The sequence below is a fragment of the Phyllostomus hastatus genome, unplaced genomic scaffold (genome assembly GCF_019186645.2).
Source record: "Phyllostomus hastatus isolate PE091 unplaced genomic scaffold, TTU_PhHast_1.1 phas_contig_34, whole genome shotgun sequence".
Taxonomy (NCBI): domain Eukaryota; kingdom Metazoa; phylum Chordata; class Mammalia; order Chiroptera; family Phyllostomidae; genus Phyllostomus; species Phyllostomus hastatus.
Genome location: NW_025333857.1, coordinates 55,879,539 through 55,892,807, shown reverse-complemented (window position 1 = coordinate 55,892,807; position 13,269 = coordinate 55,879,539). Strand labels below are relative to the sequence as shown.

At 42.3% G+C, this 13,269-nt stretch overlaps 1 protein-coding gene across 1 annotated transcript in view; it reads right to left on the bottom strand.

The window, feature by feature from the left end:
• Window positions 1-7,758, bottom strand: part of RAD23B (RAD23 homolog B, nucleotide excision repair protein) — a 52,361-nt gene extending 44,603 nt beyond the window's left edge. Inside the window, exon 1 of the mRNA XM_045840666.1 lies at window positions 7,310-7,758. Coding sequence (XP_045696622.1) covers window positions 7,310-7,375 — 66 coding nt within the window. The 5' untranslated portion in view covers window positions 7,376-7,758. The remainder of the gene's footprint in view (window positions 1-7,309) is intronic.
• Window positions 7,759-13,269: the final 5,511 nt, after the last annotated feature.

The following is a 13,269-nucleotide window of genomic DNA, read 5'->3' as shown; positions in this document are numbered from 1 at the left end:
GAAGCACCTAGGACCTGTTCCTATGTAATAGTCATTTATAGCCAGTCTACCTCCTTTGCTAGAAAAGGTTTATATAATACTTTAAAGGGTTTATAAAGTTCACTCAGTTATAAAATTAGCTCTTAGACACACTACACAAGAAATTTATTTATCCAAACTTATAGAGAACAGATGGTGCGGTGTCCTTCGGCAGGATTCGCTGTGCTATAGCAGGCTTAAATTTAGCACATTTCTTTCCAAAAGTGACAAGAATTTTATACATTACCCATCAAATAATCTCACAACTTTCAAGCTAAAAGAAGAACACTTCTCTTCAAAATTGTTTGAAACTGCTGATTACAGCAAGTTGAGAGAATGAGAAGGATCTCTCAGTTAAACAAACCTCTTCTAGAAAGGACAATGAAAACATCCACCAATAACGGAAAACTGATGAAAGCAGAATTTATTTCTAAAATTGCATACACTTATTTCTAATTTCACAATTCGCTAAAAATGTTCAGATTCACGATCTCATCTGATTATCACATTTGCTCTATGAAGACAGGTAAATTATTATTATTATTACTCCGTTTTACCAATGAGAAAAGAGACTTAAGTACTGTGCTCAAGGACACAGGACAACTACAAAGTGGGAGAAAACTCTTCAAGCTGAGAACGGTATGATATATGTGAGAGAGAGTATGATAAGAAAAATGTGAACAGACTCAAGAGCTGACCCTAAGTTTTGCTGTAAGGAAGAGGAGGGAAAGAAGGCAGTAGCCAAAGGGGGATGAGGATCAAGGAAGGGGGGAGGGGGAGTTCTTTAAGATCAAGGAAATGTATGCATACTCTACAAATGGAAAAAGCAATGATACAGAAGAGGAAAGGAGAACTGATGGAGTCATGTCCTTCACAGATGACATGGCAGTATAGGATACAGCAGAAAAGTGAAGGGACTGGCCTCAGACAGCACCATCCTCAATGGACAGCCATCCACAATTAAAGGTTAGCAGGCAGGTAGCTCTGGTAGGCCCTTGTAAAAGCCCCAGTAGTTTCTGTATTCTCAATAAACTACAACATTTCAATAAAATATAAAATCTGTCACCATCAGAAAGTAAGTAGAGATGACATGAAATCTGTGACTGGATCAGGGAAATGTATGATTGAGGCAGAGGATGGGCCTAGTGAAGGTTAATGTTCATGAATTTAAATGAGACAAGTCAATGTGGCTATGTGTTCATCATGTAGCTGCACAAGTGCAAGCACAGAAGGTTCAATTTAATCACATTTGGGGTTTTCCAAGCAAGAACAACTGAGTGTGAGTGGGACCATGGTGCGAAGCTCTAAGCACTCTATGCATGTTATTTCAAACCCATATAACATTCAAAACAACCCTGTGAGGTTAGGACTCCCAGTGGCAGTGCTCTTATTTTATAGATGAGGAAACAGATGAGCACATAACTGGGCACCTTGCCCAAGATAACACAGCAAATGCTAGAGCCAGGATCAAAACTCTGGCAACTTGGCTCAAGAGAGAGGTTATGCTGAGCCTTTGCCCATGGGGGTAGTTATAATTATCTGACCTGTTTGTAGCTGGGCAAGGGTGGAAGCAGTAAATTGGGGGTAGGGGGCAGGGAAAAGGAGTATGGATAAAATGGACTACAGGTCTCATTAGAACTGGAATCAGAGGGAAGGTCAAGTGGGATACCAAAAACAGATTAGTAGGGATAGGGAAAGAGCTATAGCTAATAGTAATGATAAGTGCTAGTTACTTATCAATGGGACTGAGGTAGAGAAGGAAAGATCACTGGATGAGAAATTAAGGAATAGAAGCCCAGGGTATGGGCAAGACTATCTTTCCTAGATACTAAAACTATCAATACCAAGGTCACTGACTGTGTGACCCCAGGCAAGTTACTAATGATGCCAGTCTTCTTTTCTTTTTAAAACATTCACTATTGCATATTTTTGACAATTCAGGTGTGGGTTTCTTTTTAAAACAATGTCTGACACATGCTATGAGACTCGGAATTATTGTAATAATTTCCGATAAAGGAAGCTACACCAGGAAAAAGGACAATGTCAAGGATAATTATCAATATTATTTATAGGTACTATCTCCACTTCCTCATCTCTCAAACATTCCTCAGTCCACTCTAATCTAACTTCTGGCCTCACCAGTCCATGGAGACTATTCATCAGGGTCAAATATGGCCTCCAAGTTACCAAAACCAGAAGTCGTGTCTTGTTTTAAATCTCACTTTTGATTTCTCAATTATCAGACACATTTGACCTTGTCCTACTCCTCGAAACATTTTTTTTTGATTCTTCCTATCTCAAAGGTTGCTCCTTGACTGACCTTGTAACTATTCAATCTTCACGCGTTAGAGCATCCCAGGATTCAGCCCTAGGCCACACCCTATTACCCAGCAACATTCTCATCAAGGTTCCTCAATTCTAAGTAACATAGATGCTAATTAAATGCAAACAATGAATAAGATGGGCATTAGGGCTCAAAAGAGACTAGGCATTAAAAAAAGAGTACTGGATGATCTCATCTGAAGCCAACCATACTATCTGCTGCCTATTGTCAGTCTTTATCTCTAGGAGACTTCTCCCTGGGATCTCCTTGTCATCCCCACCTGAATGTTTAATAGGTATTTTAAATTTAGGTCTTGAGTCCCCACCCCAACCCCTCTCCAAGCCCTCTACATCTCAGGAAAAAAAGTATTCATACAATTTATATAACCAAAAACCTAGGTTTAATTTTTGATTTCTTGCTTTTCCCCATTCTAATCCATCAAAAAATTCTCTCAACTTTACACTCCCAAACTATCTCAAATTCATCCACTTCTCTTCATATCCCTACTTCTACTGTACTTCCCTGGTAGAAGCCTCCGCTGCTTGAGACTACTTGCCCAGTAGAAGACTACTGTGCAAGTCTTCTCGCTGGTCTCCCTGCTTTCACTCCTGCTCTTTCTACTATCATTCTCCATATAGTGGTCCAACTCTTTAAAATCAGACAAAACATCATTTTTCTCCTCTGCTTAAAATCCCGCCAGCCTTCCTATTCTACCTTGAAAACCCCCAGGTGATTACAGAGGCCTACAGGCTCTGGTGCCTAGCCTAACCTTCCAATCTCTAATCTGCACTCTCCCTCCCCCAGCAACACAAGACTTTTTGGTTCCCAAAACACTCTTTTTAAAGGCCTTTACCTATAGAAAATACTCTCCCCATCTGAATGCTTATTATTATTCAGATCTCAGTTTAAATGTCACCTTATTCAGAAAGGCTTTTTGTGACCAATTCAAAAGTAGCCACCCAGTCATGCACTATCAGATTACCTCACTCTATTTCATAGCTCTCATAATTATCAGGTTTTAAAAATCTTTTTAACTAATTAATTCCACTATAATGTATGCACTATGACAGCAGGACCTGACATTTAAGAAGTACTCAACAAATATTAAATAAATGAATCAACAGGCAAACATATGGGGTCAATGACTTGACAGTTCACCGAAAGAACATATTCAATTCATTCAAAAGATCTTTGTTAAATGCAGATGCTGTGCCAGGATAGCAAGAGCAAAAGCCTGGCAGAAACCATACCAATAAGTCAAGAAACCTTAGTTTCATCTCTGCAATGTAGATCTTTAATACTTTACTACTTGATGTTTTAATAATCCAGGAAACATCTTAAGGCACAACTCCAGCATAACTAAATTAAAATGCAATAAAGCATAATAGGAAAAATTCACTCATAAAAATGGCTAGCAAATACCATATATAGAATAAGTACTAAAGCAATATTTTATATGATAATCAACATTATACAGATAAACAGCATAGTGAAACAACTGTTTGCAGACTACTGTACAGCACACTATGCTATTTATAGTAATTAAAACTACTGTATCTTTACAATTCTCTTAGCAAAAACTTCCAATGTATATACACAGCTTTGACATCACTGTTATAAGTACAGTAATATAATTGCATTTTAGCATGTGCATTTAAAGTGTCATTCCAGCTGGGCATTTTTTTTTTTGGTCCAGTTATTGAAAGTACACAACAGTGGAAGGAGTTAACGGACTGAAGGATTAAATCTGCATACACACACTTTTCCTTGTTATTTTCAGTGATACAATAAGATCTTCACTGTATTACAATAATATTAATTTTGTTCTTTAATCCACCTGTTCTCAAATAAGGGTTTAAGTAATGGCAAAACAAACAAAAAAATTAAGTGACTTTAGATATGAGCTTAAAAACTTTGTGTATTCCATTTCCCTCTAATTCTCCATCATACCACCAATCTTTAGAATTTTTAAGAATTGTGTATGATTATCAGTCTATCAGACAGCTGAAAATGCTTTTTTAGATTAAATTTCTCCACATAATGAAGAATATTCTTTCAAGCAATGGTTTTTCCCCATCCCATCTTCCCATTTTGTTTATATATACAGTTTGAATATTTTATGAGATGCATTACTATTACAAATAAAAAAAGACTTGCAATGGTTCAAAATGGCTAGTAAATATTAAGAAAATTCTGTTAGTTAAAAACTAGAGAGAGGATTTTCAACAGCCAGAAACTAAAGCAAATACACACATCTTAAATCCTCCTGCTTTTTTCCCCTTTGGACAACTTCAACTGCATAGCTCCCTAAACTATAACTAGGTCCCTTAGGCTTCCAGAAGACCCACACCAGCTGCTACAAGTCCCTGCACCCTCCAGTCTTGCCAAAGCTCACTTAACATTTACTTATTCAGTAAATGAATCACTCCTATGATTCTTATCTCAGTTCTTTCTTTCACTCATTTTTGCTCCTACTCATGCCCCATACACAAGAAGTTTCTCTACTGAAAACTTCAAGTTACTTCACTTCCTCAGTTCTAAGCAAATTATCAAACAAGGACAAACCTTTGAGTAGCCAAAAAAGAGGTCTCAGAAAATGAAATCTTTTCACTCTATGTGGATCTTCCTACATAAATCTCACTAAAATCCATTTCCCTCTTTATTTTAAATCTCCGATATCCTTGTTATCTAGTTTTCACAACAGATTAGAAACAGGATACTCAGTCTCTCTATAAATAAACATAATCTTTACTTTTCTTACTAGAATTCTACACTTAAATTCTGTATCAAAAATATTAATTTTAAAAACCACCATAAAGTAAATTTAATATAGTTCCATCTTAAAAAACATCTCTGAAATTTACATTCACTAAAATGAAACACTACAATTCATTTTAATGTAAATGTTTTATATATCACAGATGAAATGTTTTCATTGCTTACCCCAGACAGTGTGAGTTTGTACATTTATACAAATAGCAAAATAAGGCTGAAAAGCCACTCTGTAACAATGAACTTTCTGAAACTATATGCATCTTATAACTCATATAACTAATACATTGCCTCGGAAATAAACTGGAAAATAGCAAATAGTTAAAAATCTATACAAACATAATATTGGCTCTGTGGTAATATAAAGTGCCCAAAGAACTATACAAATCTTACAGAATATAGATACTTCAGTGGAGCTGAAAAAAGTGACTGAACAGCTTCAATAAAATCACAGATACTTTTAAAAATTTTGTTTCAATAATTCTGGAATTAATTCTGAATACTATCAGCTGGTAAAGTTCCTGCAGCACCAACATTTAATACTACAAAGAACCAAAATCAAATAGACAATTATGAAAAGTTTTATCCGAAAACATTAGAGACAGCTGCATTCTAACTTTCATCCTCTAAGTTATTAGGCACACACTAAGCAGTAGAAACGTTCATTAATCTGACTTCTATTAGTGACATCAATCCACAGGGTGTTGTCAATTACTTCTGAGGACGCTGAAGTTTCTCATCTGTGGTCGTTATTTTCTGAATCTTTAAGAATTTAATCACACAGCATACTTCTACGCATATCTTGGATAAAATCATTTTGTGCCACAATTCCAAAGTTTGGGAACTGTTTCTTAAATGATTAAAGATGCAGAAAACTTTAGATTAAATGAGATAAACATACACTACTATATCCTCACTCAAAGGTATCTATCCACTGATTAATAATCACTTCCATTAAGCGATCACCAATCAAATACCATCTAATCATCTCATCTCTGCAAGTCAGGTACATAGCAAGTAAGTACAAAGCCACAATGGAACTCAGATCTATTTAATTAACACCAAGAATAGAATCAACTGTTGTTTTTTTTAAATACAGATGGGCAAAAAGTTGCTTGTTTAAATTTAGCATTATGACAATTTCAACGGTGTAGAAAGTGACAATTCCACAACATAAGCAGTGAATTTATGCCCATGGCATTTTTAGATTCTTGGCATAAAACTGTACTGACTTCAACATAGTGGCTCTTTTGGCAGTCAAACATTCAGAAGATGGCCTGAGAATTTACCATGTGGACTTACGAAGTTTTCAAAGGCTTAACTGCATTAAGAGTCAAGTTTTTATTTTCGTTTTTCTCCCACGAAGTGCTATTACTGGGGGGCAGGAAGGGGAGGATGCAGGGTTCCAACTCCTACAATTCCAAAACTTTTAATATCAAGGGCCTGAAAGGGGTCTAAAGCAAAAATCTTCACCACCAAACAGGTCACAAAGAGCAATCTATGTATAGGTGTGGGTTCAGTGGCGGGAGAACTGCAGCCAAGATATACCAGTTCTGGGGGGTAGAGGGCACAGAATTCACTTTCCCCACGCCTCACCTCTCACCCTGAGGCAGACGGAACCTGACACCCTTTTTTAAAAGGCTCTTTATCTTAGAGCTTAGCGCCCAACCAGGTCCACGCAGGGGTAGTGGGGACGCCTACATCTCCCTCCCCAACCTAAGCACCCACACCAGAGTGCCCAGCTACACCGCAAAGAAGCCTTGACCACCTCCCCATCCCCCCCAACCTCTGGCCCGGCGAAGCAGACTGAGCTCTTAGTACAAGGCCTCTAGTACCCCGCGTGCGTGCGCTCGCTCCACGCCATCTGCCACCAGGCCTTCGGCGTCTGGCCACAGCTTCCCCTTACTCCTGCCACAAAGCCCGTGGGCAACTCCGAAGGGTCCGGACGGCCGCACGCCACTGGGTCAGGGACACCCGACCCTGCCCGCGCCCGGAGCCCTCAGGCCTCATCAAAAGCCAGGAGCCGGAGCCCCACGCCACGCTCTCCCAGGTGCACACGGGCTCTCGCCGCTCAGGGCGCCGCCGGGCCCTGCTCAGAGCTGAGGCGGGGACCCCGCGCACTGTCGCGCCGCCCCTCCGCCCAGGCCCGGCGGCCCACGCGCGTCCGCCCCTTCCCCTGCTCCCCACCGCTCGCACCGTCTCGTCTGGGTCGATGTCGATCTTAAAGGTCTGCTGCTGCAGAGTCTTCAGGGTGACCTGCATGGTGCCGCCGCGCCGCTCCGCTGCCGGGCCTGCTCCGGGTGCTGGCCGCTGGGCGGGGTCTGTGGCCTGGCGGGGCCCCGGGGTCGCCTGCGCTCCTCGTGCTCTCGGGAGGAAGGCGATGGGGGTGGGGGTTTGTCACATTCGCCCCGCGGATCGGCCTCTCCCCCAGCCGTGGCCTCGGACCGCGTCGCTACCTCCGCGACTGCGGCCTTTCCCGCGACCTCGGGCCGCCGTGCTTTGTCAAGTTCCTGGCGCCAGCCCCTGAGTCTGCAGGAGCCTCGAGGACCTCTTGGAAACAAGTAGAGAATCCGCTAGCTCACCACAGGCCGGTGGCCGCCATCACCGTGACTCGCCGAGACGCGCCCCCTCCCCCTTCCGAAAAACCTGGGGGATGGGGCCGGGCGGGCAAAGAGCGCAGGCGTAAATTGCGGCGAGACTGTGCGCAGGCGCAACTAAGAACCCGGTCCCGGAATTGGGACGGGGTGAAGGCGGCTCTGGAATGTCCGCGGCCTGGATCCTGTGTGCGCAGGCGCAGTCCCGGTGTCTACTGGGCTCTAGGGGTGCCTAGTTGCGTTTGCATCCCCGGGTGTTCTCCCGCCTGCCGTCGCTCCGCCTACGTCTAGACTCCGCCCGGCTGCCCACGCTCGAATTGCGCAATCGGTAGCGGGGGAAAACGCTACGTGGAGACCGGATTCAGTGGATGCTGAGCTCCGGAGCTGGGAGGCTAGAGGGCGGTAGGTCGGGGCCAGGCTTAAGTGAAAGGATCTTGATCACCACAGTAATGAGTCGGCGCTTACAGGGCGCTTGTTGCGTAGCTGAGCCTTTGTGGTGGCGACTGGTTCTTTAACCTTGGGACCACAGTCTCTAGCGCCCGGACTGCCCGTGTGAACCTTGAGCCTAAATAGAAGGGCCGATAACAGGAGATCAAGTTATATTATTCCTTTGGGGAGAACTGCCCATCAGTTCTTCATCTTAACCAGTGTAAAAGCCAGAATTTCTAAACTGGGTGCATAGCCCTTGCCTCACCACGTCTTACTCGCCTGCTTCCCCTGGGTGGTGTTCGTGGTGGATACTAAGCATATGCTCCCTCCTGGGTTTGCACTGGCTGTTCCCGCTTCTGAGTGCTCTGTCCTGGGTGGCTCGCTGTTTCGCCTTCTTGGAATCTTCGGAATCTTTGCTCAAAATTCACTTTCTCGGTGAGGTCTACCCTGGATACCCGACTCAAAACCGCAACTTCCATAGCTCCGTTATCCTGCTCAGTTTTTTTCCATAGCATTTATCATCTTGTAATTACCTTACAATACACTTCTTTATGTTTTTCATATTTCTCCCTTCTCTAAACCCCAGATTGAAACTGTGCGAAGGCAAGGCTCTTGTTTTGTTAACCAGTGTACTCCCAGCACGAAGACACATGCCTGGCACAGGGCAGACACAGATGTTTGTGGAATGGGTGAATGGGCTTCTGGTTCTTCATTATTAAGATGAGGATATTAATAGCATTCAACTGTATTGATTATAGGGGGCGGGGTGTTGAATAATATGTTAAGTCTTAAAATCTTAGTACAGGGAACATAATAAGCAGTCCATAAGTAGTTAGCTATTAATAGTATGTCCATTTATTGGAAAGAAAACTGATGTATATATATATTGGATAATATATAGGACCCTGGAGACACCGTCCTGGAAAGTGGTTTATCCAGAATTTGAACCCAAACAAAATGGCTCCAGGGCCTTTGCTCCTAGGTGCATGGCTATTCTGTCTCTTCATAGGGCACATTAATATTAAGGTACTACCTGTGGCACTTTTTTTTTTTGAAGAATTTTATTATTTTTTAGAGAGGGAAAGGGAGGGAGAAAGAGGGAGAGAAACATCAATGTGTGGTTGCCTCTCATGTGACCCCTTCTGGGGACCTGGCCTACAACCCAGGCATGTGCCCTAGACTGGGACTCCAACCAGCGATTCTTTGGTTCACAGGCCAGCGCTCAATCCACTGAGCCACAGCAGCCAGGGCTGTGGCACTTCCGACTTTCCATGGTTTGGGTAAAAAGCAAAGTTACAATTAGACCACTACCTATGAGATCAGTTGCAAAGTATTTGGGTGGGAGAGTGTCCTCATGGATACAATGTCACTGCTTGGTGTTCCATGCATACAAGGAGTTGATACATTCTTTTGTGGAAGTTTCCCTGACCAACCTCCCTGTTCTCTAACCAGGTATTTCCCCTTCACAGCAAGTATCTATTCATTGTAATTCAATATCCAACCCTCTGCCTTCCATTTTTTGGTATCTCTGCTGAGTCACCAGGTGATCTCATCTTGTCCTTGTTTTGAGATGCCTCCAGCCTGGACCTTTCACCTTAGTTATAGATAGGATTAGCCAATTGCCTATGTAATATCTTCACTTGAAATATAACAAGCCTCTGAAATTTAACTCAGCCAGACAGAACCATTCATTTCCCATCATAGTTCATGGTACCACCATCTTACCCAGATGGTCAGACCAAAAATCTAGTCATCATACCTGATGGGTCTCCTTCCTGCCTTCCTCCCTGTCAGCTACCACATCTAATCCATTATCAAGTTCTATGAACTTTATTTTCCATGCTATATCCCAATATTCAGTCATTCCTCATGATTTCTACTTCTGCTACCCTAGGCTAATCCATCATTACCCTTCACCCACCTCCCAAATGATCACTTCCACTCATTTTTCCCCAACAGGTACACCAGCAGTCAGAGTGGTTTTTTCAATAAATCAAATCATGTCATTTCTCCTACTAATACCTAATTATGCTTTAGAATAAAATTCAAACGCTTTACCTGTCCTTGGACAGCTCGCATGATCTGACTGCAGCCAGATTCTCTGGCCTCATCTCATTCCTTTGCTCATTTACTGTCATTGCTCTGCACTATATTTCTTGCATCCTTCAAACATGCTAAGCTGGTACTAGCCTGCAGGCCTTTGCAGTTGAGGTGAAACTCAACTCAGCTTGAAACTCGGTCTTCCCGTATCTTTAAAGAGCTAACTCCTTTTCATCATTCAGGTTCCGAGTTAAACTTTACTTCCTTATGTCACTGTTCTAGGCACTTTACATGGATGCTGTCATTTAAGCCACACAGAACTTCATGAGATAGGTGCAGCATTACCCTGACTTAAATGTTTTCATGGATCTACATAAAATTATTATTTTTTAACTTGTATATTTTCTGTCTCACATGACTACCCCACTTGCCATGTCTGCTTCTTGTGTAGAGGAACTCACTGTCTTATTCTGGGCTCTTTCCCAGCACATAGAACAGTGCCTGAAATACAGTAGGTGCTAATTGTATATGTTGACTGACCCCCAACGCAGTAAGCTCTATGAGACCAGATGTGTGTCACTCGTGTTCATAATGGTACCTTCAACTTCCGGCTAAGATGGAGGCACAGGTGGACGCAACGTACCTCCATGCACAACCAAGATTGGAACAACAATAATTTAGAAGCAGAATAACACCCAGAACTGACAGAGAATTTATCTGAATGGAAGTCGGACAGCCAAGAAGTTGAAGTAGACCCGTTCATCCAGACCGGTAGGAGGGGCGGAGAGGAGCAGCCAGGGGCGGGTCACAGCGCGGGGAACAGAGAGAGTTGGGTGCGTAAGGCAACCGGGAGCCCGTGAGGCATCTGGGGCGCGCAAGACCATAGCAGGTGGACCCTGAGTACGCAAGCAGCAGCTGGCAGACCCAGTGAGGCAGCGATTGTGGAGCAGGGCAGAGTGCGCAACCAAGGATCCCAGAGAAGGGACTGAGGTCCCACGGAAAACGGAGCTACCGCCATTGTTTGCCCCTGCTCCCGCCCCCACATACAACGTCACAATCTAGCGACTGGGGTGCCCAGCTCCGGTGAACACCTAAGGCTCTGCCCCTCAACGTAACAGGAGCGACCAGACCAAAGAGAGAGACATGTCTCAAACAGAACAAATCAATGCCCCAGGACTCATCATTTTAAGTGACTGAGAGATAGCCAATCTATCAGATTCACAGTTCAAAACACTGGTGATCAGGAAGCTCACAGAATTGGTTGATTTTGGTTGCAAATTAGATGAACAATGCAGGTTACCATAAAAGAAATGAAGGAAAATGCACAGGGAACCAAGAGCAATGGCACAGAAACTGGGACTCAAAACAATAGAGTGGACCAGAAGGAAAAAAGAAACAACCAAACAGGAAAGAATGGAGAAATAAGAATTCAAAAAAACGAGGAGAAGCTTAGGAACCTCCAGGACATCTTTAAACGTTCCAACATCCGAATTATAGGGGTACCAGAAGGGGAAGAGGAAGAGCAACAGACTGAACACGTATTTGAACAAATAATAAAGGAGAACTTCCCCAATCTGGCAAAGGAAATAGACTTCCAGGAAATACAGGAAGCTCAGAGAGTCCCAAAGAAGTTGGACCCAAGAAGAAACACACCAAGGCACATCATAATTACATTAGCCAAGGTAAAAATGAAGGAGAGAATTCTAGAAGCAGCAAAAGATAAGGGGACAGTCACCTACAGAGGAGTTCCCATCAGACTGTCAGCTGATTTCTCAAAAGAGACCTTACAGGCAAGAAGGGGCTGGAAAGAAGTATTCCAAGTCACGAAAGACAAGGACCTATATCCCAGATTACTCTATCCAGCTAAGCTTTCATTTAGAATGGGAGGGCAGATTAAGTGCTTTTCAAATAAGGTCAAGTTAAAGGAGTTCATCATCACCTAGCCCTTATTTTATGAAATGTTAAAGGGACTTATCTAAGAAAAGAAGATTAAAAAAAAAACATGTATAGTAAAAGGTCAGCAAACTCACAATTATTAACAACCACACCTAAAGCAAAACCAAAAGAAACTAAGCAAACAACTAGAGGAGAAACAGAACCACAGAAATGGAGATCACATGGAGGGTTAGCAACAGGGGAGTGGGAGGAGGAGAGAGGAGGAAAAGGTACAGAGAATAAGTAGCATAGATAGTAAATAGAAAATAGGGGGAGGGTAAGAATAGTATGAGAAATGTAGAAGCTAAAGAACTTATGACACATGGACATGAACTAAAGGGGGGATATGGGTGGGGGAGGGTTGACAGGGTGGAGGGGAGTGAAGGGCGGATATGTGACAATTGTAATAGCATAATCAACAAAATATATTAAAAAAATAATGGTACCTTCAGAGTGAGCACAATGTGGATATTCAAATACATTGATTGAAAAAATGGTGTAGTCCCTTTAGTTAAAATTGACAACAGTTGTAAGAAAACATGTGAAGACATTCTAAAAATTAGAATATACTTACTGTATAGAGTTCAAAGTTTCCTGGCACAACTACTATTGTCTGCAGGGGAAAAAAAAAGAAAGAGAAGATGAGAGATGGCCTTCCATGTATTAGTATGCATTTTTTAATTTTTAAAAATTTTATTTTTATTTTTAGAAAGAGGGGAAGGGAAGGAGAAATATCAGCCAGGGCAGTATTAGTATGTATTTTTTTTAAACTAATCTTTGGCTCATGACTATATATATGTATATGTATTCAACAGCATAGAAAAGGAATGATTGTGCCCTGGTTGGTATGGCTCAGTGGATTGAGTGCCGGCCTGAGAACCAAAGGGTCGCCAGTTCAATTCCCAGTCTAGGACACATGCCTGGGTTGTGGGCCAGGTCCCCAGGAGGGGACCACACATTGGTGTTTCCCTCTCTTCCCCTCTCTAAAAATAAATAAATAAAATCTTAAAAAAGGGGGGGAAATGATTGAAAGTAAAAGTCCTCCCCCCTTCCTAGAAATAAGCATTGTTTTGAGTGTCTCTAAAATTTTTCTAGATGTATACAATATATTGTCCCAAGTAGTTGTGACAACAGTAGATTTTAAATGTCAGTTAATAA